The sequence below is a fragment of the Globicephala melas genome, chromosome 8 (assembly GCF_963455315.2).
Source record: "Globicephala melas chromosome 8, mGloMel1.2, whole genome shotgun sequence".
In the NCBI taxonomy this organism is placed as follows: Eukaryota; Metazoa; Chordata; class Mammalia; order Artiodactyla; family Delphinidae; genus Globicephala; species Globicephala melas.
In genome coordinates, this window is record NC_083321.1 from 94488190 (window position 1) to 94508714 (window position 20525).

Below are 20525 nucleotides of genomic sequence, written 5' to 3' on the forward strand. Positions count from 1 at the left end.
AACACCTACCAGCAGTGGCCTTTCTCCCCACCCTCCAGGGGAGTTGGCCTTGTGTTTGGAGCAGGGGAACAAGTCCCAGAGAAAAGCTGGGCAAACAGGCTGGTCTCAGGCAGGTTCCATGCAAAGGGTACAAAGGGGTGTGGTGGGAGTTCAAGTTCTAGGGGAAGGAAGACGGCAAGGTGAGACTGGGAGGCAGAAGGTGTGTGAGTTCTCAAGGAAAAAGAGACAGTGACTCGGGCAAAGAACCTCGGCAGCTTCGAAGAACTCCTCATTTTCTTCTTATCAAAAGGAAATGGGGCTTCCCTGGTGGCGCAGTGGTTGAGAGTCCGCCTGCCGATGCAGGGGACGCGGGTTCGTGCCCTGATCTGGGAGGATCCCACATGCCGTGGAGCGGCTGGGCCCGTTGAGCCATGGCTGCTGAGCCTGTGCGTCCGGAGCCTGTGCTCCGCAACGGGAGAGGCCACAACAGTGAGAGGCCCGCATACCGCAAAAAAAAAAAAAAGAAAAAAAAAAGGAAATGGCGGGCTTCCCTGGTGGCGCAGTAGTTGAGAATCCGCCTCCCAATGCAGGAGACACGGGTTCGAGCCCTGGTCCGGGAAGATACCACATGCCGCAGAGCAACTAAGCCTGTGCGTCACAACTACTGAGCCTGCGCTCTGGAGCCCGCGAGCCACAACTACTGAGCCCACGTGCCACAACTACTGAAGCTCGTGCACCTAGAGCCTGTGCTCTGCAACAAGAGAAGCCACCGCCATGAGAAGCCCGCACACCGCCACGAAGAATAGCCCCCGCTCGCCGCAGCTAGAGAAAGCCCTCTCGCAGCAACGAAGAGCCAATGCAGCCAAAAAAAAAAAAAAAAAAACTTATTTTAAAAAATTTAAAGAAAAGGAAATGGAACTACGTCACAGGTAAGAAATGGAGAGATAAATACCACATTTTAAAAATATACTTCAGTATTGCTTGATTTTGTTATATATGTTATATTCTCATATTTTTTAACAATAAGGATTTTTTTTTAAAAGGCAACAGCCGGGACTCTGCCTAGTAGGTACCCCTCCACTGCCCGGACTCAGGTGCCTATACCCATCTTTACTGACTGTCTCCAGCAGCCTCCCGCTTTATCTGCCACACTCTCCCAGGCCTGGGCTGCATTTCCCCAAGTGGCCAGCAGAGGGTCCTTCCACTGACAAATACAGTTGAAAATCTTTCTATCCAAAGATGAGAGAGAGAGAGAGAGGGAGACTGTCAGGGTGGACCAGAAACCTGGGGTGGTGAAAGCAGAACTGGGTCGGTTCCAAAGTCCACAATCCAATTCCTTTCCAGCTCCCATAGGATCCTGGTATCCCCCTTTCCCCATAAGTCCATAAAGCTCCTTATCAACTGCTTCTCCCACAAATCCCTGCCCAGAGCACCCTGTGTCTGTTAGATTAGCTCCCAGCACTAAGCTGAGGCAGGAATTTTCTGCTTCTGCCTTGCTCCTCACAAGCCAGTTATCACCAACACTTACCTATCTGGGTCTAGGGCACCTGTTCTGGATGGAGGCTGGCTTGGTGGTGGGAGGGGAGGCTCTGGGATGGGAATTGGGGAGGATCCTAGAAATAGGAGAGGATCAATTGCAGGGAATGGAGGAGGTCTATTTGAGGAAAGGGGAGGAGGATCCATTTTGGGCATTGAGGGAAAGACCATGGTAGGAGATTGGAAATTCGTTCGGAGGATGAGAAATCAAAGCATGCCCCCAGATTAGCAACATCAGCATAACCTGGGGACTTATTATAGATGCAAATTCTCTGGCTCTATCCCAGATACTGACTCAGAAACTCTGGGAAGGGGGCCTCGTGATCTGTGTTGTAAGGAGCCCTCCAGGGGATACTCATGTGTGCTAAGCTTGAGAACTACTGCTCTCGAGTTACAAGGTCTCTTCCAGGAGTTAGAGGTGTGCGTTCTACGGAGTCAAAGTTCTGTCTTGGAAGGTATGTGGAAGGAGTTGGGGGTATCTCCCAGAATGGGAAGGGTCTCTCCTAGTGGACCTCTAGAAGGTTGGAAAACTTTTATATCCTAGAATGGGAAGAAGCCTGTTCAGGGGAGTGGAGACGGATCTGCTTCATAAAATGGGAAGGTGACACTATTAGGGAATGAGGAAGTTGGACATAGTAGATCAAGTCATCGTTTAGAATGTGTAGTCTAGGTTTTGGATCCCTGGATCCACGACATGAGCTGTGTGACCTCATACTTGTACTTAACATTTCTGAGCTTCAGTTTCCTTATCTGAAACATGGGGGGATAATACTGGCCTCATAAATTTGTTGTGAGGACTGGTTAGAATGTTTAGTCAATACATGGCTATACAGTGGGTTTCCTGTGCACAAGTTCTGGGAATTCAGGGGAGAAAGAGACAGACCTAGCTCTTTCTTCAGAGATCCTATCTCTATGCCGAGAGCCTAGCACGTAGCAGGTATTCAGCAAATGTAGTTTCCCCTCCTTTGCCAAGGAAATGGGAGATTCTTCTGCAGGAAAAGAAATGACCTTGAACCATGGTAAGTCTGACCTGGAGAGTAAGGATGTATGATCTGTTCTTGAGAATTAACAATCATCATCTATTGCTAAGCACTTGAACACTGGAATCTCATAAGAACCTTTTCTTCTGAGAGGCAGATATGTAGGATTTTTTTATCATCCCCATGACATGGATGAGACTCAGAGAGGTGGAGAAATTTGCTTGAGTACAAAACTAGTAAAAGCACAAAGGGTAGAATGCAAATCTCCCGACTGCAAATTCAGGACATGGAAGATGTGTTCACAAAATGGGGAGAGGGTGTCCTGTGTCCTAGAGAATGGGGAGGCCTGTTTCAGGGAAGAGAAAGACTTTCAGTGGCTGCATGACAGGTGTTCTAACCCAGGGAATGGAAGGTTCATCAGGGCAGTGGTTCTCAACTTTGCCCACTCAGTGCGATCAGTTGGAGAGCATTTTAAAATACTAATGCCTGGATCCTACCTTAGAGATCAGCATGAACTGCTTTGGAGTGTTATCTAAACATCTTTTTTTTTTTTTTTTTTTTGCCTCTCACTGTTGTGGCCTCTCCCGTTGTGGAGCACAGGCCCCCGACGTGCAGGCTCAGCGGCCATGGCTCACGGGCGCAGCCGCTCCGCAGCATGTGGGATCTTCCCGGACCGGGGCATGAACCCGTTTCCCCTGCATCGGTAGGCGGACTCTCAACCACTGCGCCACCAGGGAAGCCCTAAACATCTTTTTGAAAGTCCCCAAGTGATGCTAACTCTCAACCAAGGCTGAGGACTACTGCTCTGGGGCAGGGGGTATGAACCGCACAGGGTGGAAAACTGGCAGAAGACTTGGAAATATTGGGCTCTGAAGATAGGGAAGGCTGTCCTGAGGAATGGGGACAGAGCATTTCTAAGGGAGGGGAGGAAATTTTCCTGAAAATTGGAAAGTTGTATGCCAGGGAATGGGGGGGAGTGTCATTAAGCTATGGAGTTATCTTGAGAGAATGAAGAGCCTGTCTAGGAAGTGGAGGGAGACAGTCCATTTGGGAATAGGGTTCCCAGAGGCTTCATAGCAGAGAGGACTTTAGGGTTTAAGCCGTGTTCTGTTACCAACTAAATGTGTCCTCTTGACACATGGCTTAACCGCACTATGCCTCAGTTTCTTTATCTGTAAAGAGAGGTTGTAACACCAGCCTCATAGGGATATTGTGAGGATTAAATGAGACAATGCAACTGTTGGGGGGGAATCTACAGTAGAGCACTGGGGGTTAACTTGGAGAATGGGGGTTCCTGAGGAACAGTGGTGATGTGGCGCATGGGGTCAGGGGAAGGTAGAGAGGGCTGTATGAAACTCTAAGTCACAGGGTGGGGCCTGGAGACGTCCTGCAGGGGCTGCCAGCCTCCAGGCTTCAGAGAGGCTGGCAGAGGGGGGGACCAGCGGGCGAGAGGTTTGACTGCTAGTAACCTCTCGTCTGCTGCAGCAAGGAGAAGCCTCAGCTACAGCAGCAGTACCAGCAGCCTCCCCTCCCATCCGTCTCTGCTGTGGGACAGGTGGGAATTTAAAAGCTCAGGTCACGTGTCTCTGCTGGTTAACCTACTTACCCCTTGAAGACTGGGGCGGGGGCAGGCGGGGGCCAAGAGGAGTTGCCTGAGGAAGGCGCGGAGCAGGGGAAAACCCCGAGAGTGCTCTGGGCACTTTTGAAGGCTTGTCGGGTGAGGGAGAGAATGCACACGTATGTGAGAAGACGCCAAAGACAGTGTTCTGTGAGCCCTGTGCACGCCCTGGCACACATGTGCCCCCAGCATCAGGCAATGCCTGTCTTAAAGGCCTGAATTTGCCTGGGAGCATAAACATTTCTACAGTTGGAGCAGGCTGAGCTCTGGGTACCAGTTTAACCTTGGAGCTACCTGCAAGCTCTCCCAAAGCAGCCACGCTCTGTCTCTTTTTAACTAGTCTCCTCGCCCTTAGAGAGGGAAAGGGTAGGCGGGGGAGGGGTGGGGGGAGGGAGGATGTCCCACGATTCTTGCTTTCAAAGCATTTTTATCTAGTTTGGGGATTCCCAGGGGATGCCTGAGCTCAAGGGCCAGAACTGAGGGAAATTAATGGGGGTGGTGGTGGTGGTGCAGACAGGCTGACAGCTCCACAATCCCTTGAGAGTGACGGAATCTGCACCCCCAATTCCCCTCCCCCTCCGCCACCACCGTTGTATAGTCTGTAATCCAGGGACGTGTCCCCACTGAGTGACTTCAGCTCTCCCTTCCTCAGTGCCACCAAGTCGGCCCTTCGCTACCAATTCCCCAGTCCCGGGTCCACAACTGCACTCGCTGCGGCACCCCACGTCGCCGACGCGTCGCTCCCCTTCGCCGTCCTCGCCCCCCGCGGGCTGCGGGGCGGCGCGGGCTCTTTAAGAACAGCGGGAAGGGCGAGCAGCAGCTTGGAGGAGAGCGCAGTCGCCCGGCGGGTTCGGGAGGACAAGGCACCGAGGATCGGGCTCAGGGAACCAGGTGTGCGCGGCCAAGCTGAGTAGGGGCGCGCCCCTGTCGCCCCTCCCCAACCCTGTCATCTCTCTTCAGACCTGAGGCCCGAGCCCTCCCCTGTCGCCCGCCCCGGCCCGGCCCCGGCCCGGCCCGGCCGCCGGGACCGGGAGCCGGGACGCTGGTGCCGCAGCCGAAGGCAGGTAAGAGGGCCTGGAGTCTCCATCCTCCGCCCGCGGCAGCGCTAAGCATCTCGGCTCCGCACCGGCCCGGGGGCACCTCAAGGTGACCAGGCTTGCGGAAGATGGGAGGGGGATGAGCCCGCCATGGGGGGCTTAGTTGGCAGTGGGGATTTTGAGTCCCGGTGATGCGCCCATCTCTGGGGAGAACCCAGGGCGCGCGGACCGAGGGGCGCAGGCGGGAGGGGCTAGCCAGGGCGTCTCGCCCAGGGATGGGGAGGGAACGCAGTGGGAGGCCCAGAGCCTCCTCTTCCTCCGCCTTCTCCTGGTCCACCCTGTGCTCACCCTGCTACCCTGACCTCCTAGCCTGCAGTCTCCGCCAGCCGCCCCTTCCCACCCACCCCCCATCCAGTCCCCTGGGGCTGCTGGCCTGCGGGGTAAGGAGATTAGAGCCTCCGTGGGGAGGAGGGAGCGGGTGCGGGCTTCGAGGGACCGAGCTGGGGCCAGGCTAGGGCTGGGGCTGCCCGGGACCGAGGAGAGGTCGGGACTGATCTTTGCTGCGCGGGGAGTGGTGGTTGGGGGAGGGCAGATGCTCTGGCGGTGGGATGTGGGCTGCTCCCAGTAGAGGGTCTACTCTGAGAAGGAGGTGGGGAGTGGGGGCGAGGGCACATTAGAAAGCAAAGGAGCTCTGAGCCAGGGATCGGGGTCTGCCCCAAACTGAGCAGGCCCTCTCCCTGCAGGCCGGCGGCGGCGTGATGGCGGAGAAGGCGCTGGAGGCCGTGGGCTGTGGACTAGGACCTGGGGCTGTGGCCATGGCCGTGGCTCTGGAGGATGGCGCGGAGCCCCCTATGCTGACCACACACCTGAAGAAGGTGGAGAACCACATCACCGAAGCCCAGCGCTTCTCCCACCTACCCAAGCGCTCAGCCGTGGACATCGAGTTTGTGGAGCTGTCCTATTCCGTGAGGGAGGGACCCTGCTGGCGCAAACGGGGTAAGGGAGCAGCCTGATGGGGAGTTGTGAGCCCCCATGAGTTGCCCCTTTGGGAGCATGAGGCCTGGATGTCCCCTCATCTGCAAATCCGGCAGGAGCGGGTCCACTAAAATCTATGCACCTCATTCACTGTGCACACAGTTGAGGTGCCGGGGGTCTGCACTCCCCCTACACCTGTAAGCACCATGGGACACTAGGTTCAATTGATTATTTCCTCTTCCAAGTTGACACTATCACCTCTGGTCCATGAGGAGTTTTCCTTCGTTGTTTCAAGTAGAGCTCCTGCCTCTGAGGGCTGATATGAGAAAGTAGGGGCTGTGCTGCAGGGGTTGTCCTCAGTGGTTAGCAAAAATCCTTGGACCTACAGAGCTCTGCTAATTTTAAAAGATGTTCTCATTCCTGTCTTCTTACTTCGTTCTTGCCAAAGTCCTCTGAGACATGGAAGGTGAAGGCTTGACAGGATAGATGACATCCATGTATTAGTAATAAGGAAACTGAGGCCCAGAGAAGTTGAGTAACTTGACCAATGTCACACAGCTAATAAGTGGCAGACTTGGGACCAGAAGCCAGGTTTTCCAACTCTCCATGCAGCGTTCCTTTCTCTCTCTTAACTTCCCTGTTAAGCATTCCCATCTCCTCCTTGTTTCTCCCATTAGGACAGTGGGGTAAGGTCTGGCTGGGGCTCTGAGTTCCTTTGAACCCTAAGCATCTCCTGCATCCCTTGCAGCTTTTGCCCCCCACCCCACCCTCCCTGCCCTGGGCAGGTTGAGCTGGGAATAGGGAAGCTGGGGTTTTCTCCAGAGCCCGGGTGTGGATCAGAGGTGGAGCTGGGACATTGTTCTCTGAGGTTTAAGAAATGTTTGGGGTGCTTCAGAGCAGGGCTGAGCCTGAGCTCTCTCTGCACTCCCTACCCTCACTCCCATGAGGGACCAAAAGGTCACAGGGCTTGAACCACTGGAAACTGAGGTATCCGGGCTCCGTGCTCAGCACCTTAACCCTAAGCAGCCTCTCGGCCCAATGAGGAGGTAGTTGTTATTCTCCTAGCCCTCACAGTTTTAAGGAGAAATGAAGATACAAAAGAAATGTGTCTAGATGGGCCAGCTCTCTTGCTTCAAGCCACCAGCCACAACAAATGGGCACCCCTGACCAGGTCCTTCCCTGCTTTGTCCTTGCCAGCCCCATTCTGCTTTACTGGCCATTTTGCCGTCTTGTCCATCCCTTGCCCCTTTCTCTGCCCTCTGTCCTCCCCTTTCTGCCTTCTCTTTTCACTTGAATCCCTGTCCCCTTCTCTGGAGGACAGAAGGCAATCAGAGGTAGGCAGAGAGGAAAAAGAGCAAGGGGCGTGGAGAGAGGGAGATTTCTGTCTTTCCCACGTAAGGATTTGTCACTCACCTCTCCTAATTACAAAGGACATTTCTTGATTTTTAAAACCCTTTTCTATTAATTATTATTAATTATCTTACTTATTATTCATAGTAACCTTATTATGTCCTTGGGAGGAGATATACTATCCTTATTTTATAGATGAGGAAATGGAGGCCCTGAAGGATTGACTTCATAAAATTGTGAAGAGAGTTACTGACTGAGGCAGACCTAGAACTGTGGTGGGTCTCCATCCTGAAGGCATGGCAGGCCCCTCCCATGCTGAGCAGTTGTGGTCCAGCAGGAGTCCCAAGACATGGGTTCCTAGCCACTTGTAAGCTGTGTGACTTTGGGCAGGCTGCTTACCCTCTCTTGGCCTTACTTTCCTCATCTGTAAACAGGGATGATAAGAATACCCACCACACAGGCTTGTTGTGCGGCTCAGCTGAGATGTTAGCTGTGAAAATGCTTTGTGAAAGGCAAGCATAGGGTGATACTTGAATTCGGCAATAGTGTTCAATCGAGTGCTTGGTGGGGATTAAATGAAGGGAGGGGTCATCACTGTCAATTTCTTCCCCTGCAAAAGAAATTGCTTCCTGTGAGTAGCTCTGAAAGGCATACACTGGCACACACAACCACACGTCTTCCTAATTGACGGTGATGATGAATGAGGCAGAGGGTCGGAATCCATGATTTCCCCTCTCCCAGTAAAGAACTTGCTGTGTGTGTGACCTTGGGTAAGTCACTGGATGTCTCTGGGCCCCAGTTGCCTCATCCATGTTGCTACAGCAGTGACTGAGGCAATGAGCTTTGTAAACTGGAAAGCACCATACGGGCATTTGGTGTGATCAGGATCCCAGAGTGGGCAGCAGCTGATCCCCTGTCTGACCGGATATGTCCAGAGGGACGGCTGGGTTCTGTGGAGGGAGGGTGAAAGATCACATCCCTTCACTGCCTCTGCTAAGGAGGTAGAATGGAGAGGGAATTGGGCTCCGTACGGGTGGGAGGAGGGCGGTAGTGAGCAAAGTACCTGGTAGGGGATTGGTGTTTCCGCCTCACTGAGGCAGGTCTGCAAGCACAGCAGGCAAGGCCAGCCTCCTTGGCTTCATTCCTCTCCACCCACTTGTCTCACCAGTTGACTCCATGGAGTCTCTGCCCTTTGTTCCCTGGATTGTATTACATATATGCTGTTGTATAGCAGAGCTTTTCCTCCCAAAGCCTGGAGAGCCTCTGCCTTCCTTTTCCATTTTGAAATGCTGTTCATCCTTCAAGACTTAGCTCAAATGCCACCTCTTCCATGAAGCCACTCCTGATTTTCCCCTTGCCCTTCCACCCTCATCAATTTCATTTTCTGCATTCTCATTGCACATGATTGGTACTTCTGTTATAACCCTTATTTTATCTTTCTTCAGATCCATAGATGGTTTCTTGTCCATCTTTTTAACCTAGACTATCACCATCTTGAGTGCAGGAACTATGTCTTCCTCATTCTTTTGGTGCACTGTCTGGTACAGAGCTTGGAATGTAGTATATAGCAATAAGCGCTTGCCAAATGGGATTAATTATAAAATGTCACTTGTTTTTAATGGGCTCTATGTGCCAAGCACTGTGTCATATGCTTTACATATATTATCTCATTGAATCCTTATAGCAACCCTATGAGATAGGTATTATCATCCTCATTTTACAGATGAGGGACCTGGAGCTCAGAGAGGTTAAGCAACTTGCCCAAGGTCACACAGCTGGTAAGTGTGGAGCCAGAATTTGAACGTAGATCCACCCGACTCCAAACTGGTTCTCTTAATGCATATGCTGCCTCCCAGTGAGTGAATGAACGGTGAGACTTTACTGGGCCATGTTAGGGTCTGCAGAGACAAGCCTGGTGGGCAGAGAGAGCACCCCGAAGAAGGCTTTTTAGAATGAGGCCAAGGCTCTGAGAACACACACTCATAGAACCAACACTTACTGAGCATCTAGTATGTGCCAGCCAGTCTGCTAAGGTTACAAAGATGAGAAAGACACAGACCCTTCCCCCAAGGAGCTCACTGACTAAGAGGCTGGAGGAGGGGAATGAGGGGCAGGCACATGAAGTAACAAACGTGTTGACATATGAGAAGTGCTGTGGGAGTGCAGAGGACAGCCAGCCAGCTCAGGCTGGATCGCTGGGAAAGCCTTCCTGGAGGGGATGAGCGAGTGGCCGCTGTGTTTGCAGAAGAGTAGAGTCTACTGTAACTTTGATCTCCTCTCCACGCCCATCCGTCAGATGTGGAGGTTTTCCCACGACCTTCAGAAGAGCACTGCCGGGCTTCCCTGGTGGCACAATGGTTAAGAATCCGGCTGCCAGTGCAGGGGACAAGGGTTCAAGCCCTGGTCCGGGAGGATCCCACATGCCGCGGAGCAACTAAGCCCGTGCGCCACAACTACTGAGCCTGCGCTCTAGAGCCCGTGAGCCACAACTACTGAAGCCCGCGTACCTAGAGTTTGTGCTCCGCTACAAGAGAAGCCATCGCGATGAGAAGCCTGCGCACCGCAACGAAGAGTAGCCCCCCGCTCGCCGCAACTACAGAAAGCCCGCGCGCAGCAACAAAGACCCAATGCAGCCCAAAATAAATAAATTAATTAATTAAAAAAAAAAAAGAAGAACATTGTCACCTTGGGTACTTTGACATTAGTAGTGGTCGTTTCTAGGGGGACGGGATGAGAGGGTATAGGTTATTGTTGGGGCTCTGAGGGTCTCTCCTCCATCCTAACCAATTCACAGTGAGCAGGGACTGCCTATTTCACTGACAGCCATGGCTCCTAAGAGTTTGGGGTGTCTCTGTTCACTGTAGCCCTGATCAAAAGTTCCTCCCTCCCTCACTGCAGGTTATAAGACTCTCCTTAAGTGCCTATCAGGTAAATTCTGCCGCCGGGAGCTGATTGGCATCATGGGCCCCTCAGGGGCTGGCAAGTCCACGTTCATGAACATCTTGGCAGGATACAGGTGAGGACAAGGCTGGGGTAGAGTGGGGGCAGGACCAGGCAGAGGGGTCCCCTGGGGAGCACAGAAGTTGTTCTGAAGTGACGCTGAGCCCCATCCCCAACCAACATTCCTTCAGGGAGTCTGGAATGAAGGGGCAGATCCTGGTCAACGGGAGGCCGAGGGAACTGAGGACCTTCCGAAAGATGTCCTGTTACATCATGCAGGACGACATGCTGCTGCCACACCTCACAGTGTTGGAGGCCATGATGGTGAGAGCAGGGTGGCCAGCCCCTCCTCCTAGTTCTCCCTTTATCTGCTGTCCCCGTCCTTCCCATTGGCTAAGGGGTCAAGCCTGTGCCCCCTCCCACACATATCTGATCCGCCTTCTCTCTGGGCCCCAGGTCTCTGCTAACCTGAAGCTAAGTGAGAAGCAGGAGGTGAAGAAGGAGCTGGTGAGTGGGGGAGGGTGGGGGGAGGGGGATGGGGCAGCTGCCCTTTTCAGTGCTGCTGAGTTCTGGGGCCCCCGAGTTGGGTGGTAGGAGAGGGGTGGCCAAGGCTGGGACATCACACTTCAGGGAGATGCTTACTTAAATTGGGGTGGTGCTGGGGGAAGCAGAGACTCTGAAGCTGACCTGGGGTGGGTGGGCGGCCGGGCCAGGTGACAGAGATCCTGACAGCACTGGGCCTGATGTCCTGCTCCCACACGAGGACAGCCCTACTCTCCGGAGGGCAGAGGAAGCGCCTGGCCATCGCCCTGGAGCTGGTCAACAACCCACCTGTCATGTTCTTTGATGAGCCCACCAGGTATCTCTCCCGCTCCTCTCCCACCAGGATGCCTCCTCCCCTCAGCCCAGAGCCAGGGCTAGAGGCTGCATCTGCTCCACTGCTGGAGACAAGAGCATGTGTTTGCAGCCTCCTGGGACCAGAGAAGGGCTCCACCCCTGCCAGTCCTGTTGCCATAGCAGCCCCATCCTTCACCCTAGCAGAAATCCCGATGTCCTCCTTGACAGATGTCGCCTCGCCTGCTCCTTCTCTCCCCCACAGCCAATCAATCGCCAAGTCCTGCTTTTTCTGCGCTCTTTTTCCATCTCTCAGATTCGCCCCACCCCCATTCTTAGTGCCAGTGCTTAAATTCAGGACATCATCAACTCTTGCCTGCATTTCTGCAATAGACTCCTATCTCCTCATCTCCAGTCTCTCCCAGCCCACCCTTCTTCCAAACTGCAACCAGAGTGAACTTTCTAAAAGAAGAGTCTGGCAATACTCACTCCCCTGCTTAAAAATATGCAGTGATTCCCATTTGCCCTCAGAATGAAGTCAGAGGACTTACAAGGTCCTGGTCTGAACCTATTTCTCTGGCCTCACGTCTTGCTTCACACTGTCTTGTATTTCATGCTCTAATAATACTGAATCACTTATAATTCTCTTAGCCCAGCCATGTGTTTCATGCCTCTGAGCTTTGCACATGCTGTGTCTTCTGCCTGGAATGCCCTTCACCACCACACCTGCCCTTCCTCCCTCCCTCACCTGGCTTCGCTCTTTCTTCTGCCAGACGCACTCAGGAACCTTTTCCGACTCCCCTCCGACACCTTTGTACAACAGAGCTGAATCCTCCCCCCACTGCACCCCGTGTTTCTACGGCATGGTGCACATTACCTCAAATGATCTGTGCGTTTCTCTCTCTCTCCCTCCCAACCAGAGTCTATGTCTTATTTATTCATCTTTGTAATCCCAGTGCCTGGCATTCAACAGGTGCTTAATAATAGCTTGTTACACCTAACAGTACTCTGGGCTTCTTGGTACCTCCAAATGCCTGAATCGTACAGTGTGGATGGGATAAAGCGATGGCCAGGGTGACCCCCTTCCTGCCAGCTCCCTCGCCCTCATAGCAGCTGCCCCACCCAAACAGTCCCTTCCCTTGTCTCTGCCCACCTCACCCCACCCCCTGGTGGCCTCTCTCTGGACAGTGGTCTGGACAGCGCTTCCTGTTTCCAAGTGGTGTCCCTCATGAAGTCTCTGGCCCAGGGGGGCCGTACTATCATCTGCACCATCCACCAGCCCAGTGCCAAGCTCTTTGAGATGTTTGACAAGGTGAGGGTCTCTAGGACTCAAAGGTGACCGGCCTGCGATAGGGAGAGGGAAGGGGTCCGTAGAGGTGTCGTGGGACCTGCCTGACCCGCTCGTGGTGTTTTCCTCGTCCTTCTCTTTCTGCCTCAGCTCTACATCCTGAGCCAGGGTCAGTGCATCTTCAAGGGCGTGGTCACTAACCTGATCCCCTATCTGAAGGGGCTCGGCCTGCACTGCCCCACCTACCACAACCCAGCTGACTTCAGTGAGTGGGGGCCTGTTGGTAGGGGCTGGGTTATGGTGGCGGGCCAAACCTGGGGGTTCAGATCATGCATTTGGGCCTCCCAGGGGCAGAGATCTCACTGTCGCCTGCCTTCCGCGCACACCCTAGGAAGGGCTGGCTTGCCCTTGGGAAGCAAGGATAGATCTTAGCTGAGCACACCCCTCTGTGTCCCCAGTCATCGAGGTGGCCTCTGGCGAGTACGGAGACCTGAATCCCCTGCTGTTCAGGGCTGTGCAGAATGGGCTCTGTGCCATGGCAGAGAAGAAGAGCAGCCCTGAGAAGAATGAGGTCCCTGCCCCCTGTCCCCCTTGCCCTCCGGTGAGTAGGGGTGGAGAGGGCAGAGTGCAGAGTGGGGGAGGAGAGAGAGGACCTTGGACATTGCCCTGCCAGAGAGGACATGCCCCAGAGGCATCACAACCACTGGGTACTTAGAAAGAACCCAGGACTTGGAATAGACCTGCTATTAGCTGTGTGACTTTGGGCACATTACTTAACCCCTCTGAGCTTTGACTTTCTCATTCATTTATTTGTTCAACAAATTCTTACTGAGCATCTGTAGCACATTGTCCTTAGTGCCACCTGGTAAGCAAGACTGAAGCTTCTCTGGCCGCGTGACCAGTGTGGTTTACTATCATCACTAACTTGGAGGTGATGATACTTATTTCACAGGGTTATTGGGGGGACTGATTAGATCATCACACAAAGCTCTTTGCACCGTAGCTGGTACAGTTGGTGTTCATTCCATGCCAGCTCTTTTCCTTAAATGAGATACTATAACCCTGGAAGACTGGGAGGGTTATTGTTGCTGTTGTCATCATTATTTTTTCTTGTCATCATTATTATGATTGTTAATAATATTGTGAAACTGGTGGCATAAAGGTATTACACCCTTAGGGTAAATGTTTTCAATGGATTAAAGAGTAGTGACTGGGGAATTCCCTGGTGGTCCAGTGGTTAGGACTCTGTGATTTCACTGCCGAGGGTGTGGGTTCGATCCCTGGTCGGCCAGTAAGCTGCACAGTGCGGCCAAAAAAATAAATAAATGAATAAAATAAATAAAGAGAAGTGACTGATCTATTAGTAGCCCCCATGGGTGTCCTTAACTCCTTTCTATCTCCTCCCTCCCAAGTTTTTTCTCCCTCTTTGTGTCTCTCTCTGAATCCCACTCTGATTCATACCGCTAAGGCCAGCTTCCAGGTACCCAACTCAATGGTGGAGAATTCTGGAGGACCCTTGCCCCAGGGACGGGCTCAGGAGTTTTCCCACCAGCTGAGCTGGGTGCGTGGTGGGGGGTAGGGCAGGCTCACCTGATCCAGTGTCCTCCCTCCAGGAAGTGGATCCCATTGAAAGCCACACATTTGCCACCAGCACCCTCACACAGTTCTGCATCCTCTTCAAGAGGACCTTCTTGTCCATCCTCAGGGACACGGTGAGACATCAGGTTGGGGGAGGGGAGGCTGGCATAAGCCTGGCCTTGTGGGGTGTAGGATCCCAGCAGCTGGGATGGTGATGGGGCCCCTCCCCCAGCAGCTCCCCCTAATGCCCCCGTGGGTCCCTGTGCTTGTGAGGGCACACCCACATTCCTACCCAAGTGTGACCTGCCCACCCCTAGCCTGTGATCCATCCCCACTCCTCGTCATCACCCCTCACACAGGTCCTGACCCACCTGCGGTTTATGTCCCATGTGGTGATCGGCGTGCTTATTGGTCTCCTCTACCTGCACATCGGTGACGATGCCAGCAAGGTCTTCAACAACACGGGCTGCCTCTTCTTCTCCATGCTCTTCCTCATGTTTGCCGCCCTGATGCCAACTGTGCTCACCTGTGAGCCAAGCTGCCCTGGGCGTGGGACGGGAGTGGGAGGCACGGGGTAAGGCCAGGGTGCTGGACAGCTGTGCCTAATCAGCCTGTGTCCTCAGTCCCCTTAGAGATGGCCGTCTTCATGAGGGAGCATCTCAACTACTGGTACAGCCTCAAAGCGTATTACCTGGCCAAGACCATGGCCGATGTGCCCTTCCAGGTGAGCCTCTTCCTCCCCCGCCACTGCCTCCCTCCTGTCTTGCTCCTTCCATCCTTGCTTGCTTGCCTCCCTTAACCTTGTTACCTGCCATCCTTTCCTTGACTTCTTCTCACTTAGCAACAGGTGGTGAGCACCCACCATGCACCAGGCTCCATGCCAGGCACTAGGGATATAGCAACAAACATGATGGAAGTAGTCCTGACCTTGTGGAACTTATGTTCCGGTGAGAATAAGAGAGGACAAACAGAAAATGATGAAAATAACAGCCCTACAAATGACTCTGTGAATCTTATTCGAGGCAGTAGAGAATAGCGTGGGCTCTGGAGCCGTACTGCTCCTCGTTAGCTGTGAGACATTGGGCAAGTCACCTAATCACTCTTTGCTTTAGTGTCTCATCTATAAAATGGAATGATGATAGTATCTACCTCGGGATTGTTTATGAGAAGGAAATGAGTTAATACATGTAAAGTACTTCCACTACCCTGTTCCAAGCACCAGGGCCACCAATAACCCGTAGGGCACCTTTAAGCAAGTTAGAAAACGTGTCCCTTCCTCAGGGTGGAGGCTGCACTCTGCTAGGGTGAGAAGAGCTCAGCTCCACCTCTGGTTGCCTCTTGGTTGGGTGCCTTGTGCAGGGAAGAACTTGCCCTACTGTACGTGGTAGGCTCGGTCCCTGTCCTCTAGGAGTTGATGGCATCCAGGGGAACAAAACCCTCTCATATATACAGTTAATTAGTTAACAATATAAGGAATATGCTGGTCCAGATGGGAAGGACCTTCAGAGAAGTCGCCGTGCCTGAACGGGTCCGAGCGGGCCTGATGGAAGAGGTGAGACTGGAGGATGAATGAGGTTCTCAGAGCCGGGGTGGAAGGGGATGTGTCAAGTTCACGCGACTGCGTTAACAGGAGTGCAGAGGCCGGAGCAGGCACGGATGCTCTAGCAATTGCTGTCCTGGAGGTTCTGCCTGGGGGGAGTGGAGGGTCTTGGCCTCTGCCCAGCCCTGTGCGCACTCCCCAGGTGGTGTGCCCGGTGGTGTACTGCAGCATCGTGTACTGGATGACAGGCCAGCCAGCTGAGACCAGCCGCTTCCTGCTCTTCTCAGCCCTGGCCACCGCCACGGCCTTGGTGGCCCAGTCTTTGGGGCTGCTGATCGGAGCTGCCTCCAACTCCCTACAGGTGAGGGGCTGGTGGGTGGCGACCCCCAAGAGGGGGGACGGAGTCTGCTGGAAGGAATCAGGGGCTGGCCTAAGGAATGGGATGGATCTATGGGAAACCTGGGGGCCACCCCAGTCCTGGGTCTGTCCAGATCACCCCTGTGACGGCCCGGTCGCCTTCCCTCCCCTCCAGGTGGCCACATTTGTGGGCCCAGTTACCGCCATCCCTGTCCTCTTGTTCTCCGGTTTCTTTGTCAGCTTCAAAACCATCCCCACTTACCTGCAATGGAGCTCCTACCTCTCCTATGTCAGGTCGGTGCCCCTTCCTCACCATCTGCCCCTGCTCCTCCCTGTAGGAGGCCACGCCCCAAGCGTGAGAGATTGCACCTGGGCTCTAGCAGTTTGCCCAGGGAGCAGGGTCCCTGTGCTCTGTGTCCCGCTCTGATGCCCTTGCTTGCCTAGGTATGGCTTTGAGGGTGTGATTCTGACCATCTATGGCATGGAGCGAGGAGACCTGACCTGCTTGGAGGAACGCTGCCCTTTCCAGGAACCACAGAGCATCCTCCGAGCGCTGGATGTGGAGGATGCCAAGCTCTACATGGACTTCCTGGTCTTGGGCATCTTTTTTCTGGCCCTGCGGCTGCTGGCATACCTTGTGCTCCGTTACCGGGTCAAGTCAGAGAGATAGAGCTTTGCCCTGGCCTGCGCCCCAGCCCCTGCAGCAGGAAGCCCCCGGCCCCGGCCCTTTGGGACTGTTTTAACCTTGTAGACTTGGGCCCTGGCTGCTGGTGCAGCCGTCCTCCCCTCTCTCAGATCCTCCACAGGCTGGCTGTTGGACTGCGCTCCCAGCCGTGGCCCTGGGGCTGGGGGTGCCAGGCCTCCCCGCCACGCCCAGGAGTCTTCCCAAGTTGATGCGATCTGTAGGTCTGTAGCTTCCTCCCTCCTCTTTCCAACATCTGCATGCAAAGACCACGGGGAAGCTGCCACCCGCCTTCTGCCCCCACAACTCCCCTCCTCTGTTGTCTGTCTGGGAGCCCCAGGCTCTCCAGGCCCCCTGACAATTGACCAAAGTGGCCCCCCTGGGGGTCCCCACCACACAAGTGTTTCTAAACTGGGCTGTTATAAGGTTGGTGTTCCAGGGCTGGGCCCTGGTGGGGTCCCCTGGATGTCCCATTTGGACGTTGGAACGGAGCAGGGATGGACTCTGGAAGTCTCTTCCTCCTCCTCACCTCTCCCTGCCCCTACACCCTGGCTGATTTGGACAATCTGTTGGGACAGAAGCTGGGTTTTCTGTCTGGATCATCCCTCCCAATCCTGGGGATTGGAGAGGCCTGGCGCCGTGGGCTGTCCCCTGGACTCCTCCCCGTCACCTCTGGTGGGGGCCGGGCCTGTGGCACCTCTGCAATAATGTCTGTGTTTCTCTCCCATCTGCCACTGGAACTGGAGAATGCACTTTATTCTCGGGGGTGAGTGGGAGAAGACCCAAGCCTCCTTTCTCGCTGCTCGCGTGGTCCCGCAATGCTCCCTCACCTCTCCTGAGTTACAGGCACATATATGCGAACAGGCAATCTCAGCCCTACACACACTCTCTGTCCCGCTGTGGCTCACAGGAAGAGTGATGGTGGTGGTGACGGTGGGTGCTGTGGGAAGGGCTGTGTCAACCTCCTCCTGGGGATTCCGCGTTGATTCTAAGGATGAGGCTGGTGCTGCCCGGGGCGTCTCCAGGATCTGCAGGTGTCTACCCACCAGTCTTCCCTCCCTTCCTCCGTCCCAAGCCAGGGGTGGCACAGGGCACCAGCTCCCTGGAGTTCAGGAGCCCACATGAGCACAAGCATGAGCATAAGATGGACTTGGCCGCTGCCACCCCATGGCTCTTCTTTTGTGTGTCAAGCTGGCGGTCTCACTCCCCCTCTCCTTCCATGGCCACTTGCTGCTCATTCAAACTCTTGTCCGCGTCTCTCCACCTGCTTTCTATCAGCCAAGGTGGGCCCTGGGCACCAGAGCAGCATGCCCACGGCACCAGAGCGACAGACACACCTAGAACATGTCTGGCTTTCCTGGGGGTGCGGGTCCAGGCTCATTCTTCTTCTGATTTCACCTTCCCCTAGGGCTCTTGTCCCCCCTTTGTCCTGTACACACACCTCTCTACCTTCCTTGCCCTGCCACGGATTCTCCCCATCACACAGAGATGCCAGTTGTATTTGTGGGAGTTCACCCATTATTAATAAAACCTATATTTATACAGTATGCAGTGTGTAAATGTGCGTGGGGCTGGCACCTGGTACCACGGGCTGTGAGAGCTCTTGGCAAGAAGTCTATGAGCTTCAGGGAGGCTGTGGCAGGGGATGGGAAGTCAAGCTGGTGAATGTGTATCTTATGGGATATTTGTATCAAGCTTCATGTCTTACAGATGCTTATGTTCATTATCTCAAGGGAGTGTCAGGTCAACCCTGCATTATCTCTCACGACAATCCATTTTGCAGATGAGCGAACTGAGACTTGGATTAAGTAACTTGCCCAAGGACCCTTAGCTAATGGAAGCGGGAACCAGCTCTGACAACCAGGTCTTCTGCCTCCGGACTCCTCATCCTTGGCCTCGGCCCAAGATGCTTGTTACTGGTGGATCTGCAAGCTGCGTGCAGGGGCTCTGTGTCTGTTGCATAGGTGCATTCTTGCCTGAGTGATATGTGACTCTCTTTTCAGAACTCGCTGAGCCCTGGTTCCCCAGTTGTGCCTATGGGGGAGTGGGGAGGTTAGGGGCTGTGAAGGCAGTGAGAAGCAGAAAGCCCCAGGGACCTAAGCCCCAGGATGAGGGTGGCAGGAACCCCACTGGGCTCAGCACAACTTTCCTCATTTCTTCCTCGCTTCTTTCCTACCGAGCCACACTCCCATAGCCAAACCGTCAACCACCAGGACTACAAATGGCTCTGGTAGCCTGAGATTTGGAGTAGGCGATTGTCCAGAAGGTCTTGAGGGCTGGTGGCAGGATGACCCAAGAAGCAGTACCTTGTCTCTCCCTCTTGCCTCCTGATCCTGAGCTTGGGGACTAAAGGAAGGGGCTGCCATCAGTCCTGCCGGCTGCCTGGAATACCCTACTTGTGCTATGCCCCGGGCTAGGGTAGGGCCCCATCTATGACCGGATGGGTGCTTGCCTGGAGATGGACTAACTTTGTTTCTTATGGGGGTGGGAGCGGGCGGGTGGGAAGTGGGGCATGGGAATGGGAAGTGGGAAGTCTGAGTCCTAGCTCCTGGAATTCTAGCTAGCTTGAGGGGGCACTCTGGGCGCCACCTTCTCCCTGGAATGATACCAATACGTGGCTCCTAAAAGTCAGAGGGCACAAAATTCTGCCACTATATAGTCTTTCTTAAGATTCTTCATTTATACTCTTTCTCTTTTAAGATGAAATTTAAAATACTCCCCAAAGAGTAAAATTTATAAGTTCACACATCTGTAAGTTCCCCTTGGAGCTAAAGGAAATGAACAGCCATTCCAGAGCCAGCAAGGGCCGTTCAGGCCCCGAGAACATTCGTAGAGCGGCTCACATATTTGGGAAGAAAGCTCTTTTGATTCTTGGAGCACCCCCATGAGGCTACTAGGATGAGTATGATCATTTCCTCCTTTTACAGAGAAGGAAACCAAGGCTTGGAGAAGCGACTTGAGCGAGCTCTCAAGATGCTGTGCTCTTTGCCCCGGAGAACCACCTGCAATTTCTCCCCCCACCGGTCTCAGTAACCTGCAGAGGGGGGGCATCCAAGCATGTTTTGAAATGGGCCCACTCTCCCTGAATGCCGAACTTCCTGGACCCAGAGATTATTTCCTTCAACGCAGCTGCCTTCTGTGACAGGGTCTGTGCAAGGTGCTGGAGGGCAGAGATGACCAAAGCCCTTCTCTGTGCTGTGGCTCTATAGCACCTGCTGCCCCATCCTGAGGTCCAACGACAGAGCACATGCCCACAGTGTGACTCACAGTACTTCTGTCTGCAAGAGGCCAGTCAAATTATATGTTATTAATAAAACCTACATGGCTGTCGTGCCCGCTGAGGGGTGGGGGAGGGGAATGTCTTGCTCTGAGCTGTGTCCAGTAACGCAGCCAGGGGCCTGTCAGTCTCACGTGGCTAGGTAAGTGGAGTGAAGCTAGAGGAGTCCTCCAGGCCTGAAATGTCACCCCTAAGATCACATTCACAGCGTTACTCTACCTCCTCTCCCCGCACCCCATCCTACTCCTCGTTCAGATCTTTGTTAAAATCAAATGTGCTCTTTTCCGTGCTGCCTGGAATGCCCTTCTCTTCTCCGGCTTTTTAAATTTTTTATTTATTTTTGCGGTACGCGGGCCTCTCACTGTTGTGGCCTCTCCCATTGCGGAGCACAGGCTCCGGACGCGCAGGCTCAGTGGCCATGGCTCACGGGCCCAGCCGCTCCACGGCATGGGGATCCTCCCAGACCAGGGCACGAACCCGTGTCCCCTGCATCGGCAGGTGGACTCTCAACCACTGCGTCACCAGGGAAGCCCTATTTTTATTTTTTAATTGAA

The 20525-nt window shown here is 54.0% G+C and overlaps 1 protein-coding gene across 4 annotated transcripts; it reads left to right on the forward strand.

Moving 5' to 3' along the window:
• The first annotated feature begins 4711 nt into the window (after positions 1-4711).
• Positions 4712-18241, forward strand: ABCG4 (ATP binding cassette subfamily G member 4). 4 transcript variants are annotated; one of them, XM_030839130.2, is made up of 15 exons: positions 4712-5177; positions 5894-6146; positions 10374-10491; positions 10607-10739; positions 10872-10922; positions 11129-11274; positions 12438-12561; positions 12688-12802; positions 12996-13138; positions 14151-14249; positions 14475-14643; positions 14739-14839; positions 15858-16016; positions 16188-16306; positions 16457-18241. In XM_030839130.2, the coding sequence occupies exons 2-15, from the start codon at positions 5909-5911 to the stop codon at positions 16680-16682; spliced, it is 1941 nt and encodes a 646-aa protein (XP_030694990.1). In that variant the 5' UTR covers positions 4712-5177; positions 5894-5908; the 3' UTR covers positions 16683-18241. The 4 variants fall into 4 exon arrangements, with proteins under 4 accessions (XP_030694990.1, XP_060160165.1, XP_060160166.1 ...); XM_060304182.1 differs by having other exon boundaries at positions 4712-5004; XM_060304183.1 differs by lacking the exon at positions 4712-5177 and adding an exon at positions 5506-5590.
• The last annotated feature ends 2284 nt before the right edge of the window (positions 18242-20525 follow it).

What these genes read in the sequence shown, in the direction of transcription:
- ABCG4 (XM_030839130.2), top strand. Translation starts at nt 5,909, where the DNA reads ATGGCGGAGAAGGCGCTGGAGGCCGTGGGCTGTGGACTAGGACCTGGG. An exon ending in CCTGTCCCCCTTGCCCTCCG is followed by an intron (nt 13,139 to 14,150) that starts GTGAGTAGGGGT and finishes TCCTCCCTCCAG; the next exon opens with GAAGTGGATCCCATTGAAAG. An exon ending in TCCTACCTCTCCTATGTCAG is followed by an intron (nt 16,307 to 16,456) that starts GTCGGTGCCCCT and finishes TTGCTTGCCTAG; the next exon opens with GTATGGCTTTGAGGGTGTGA.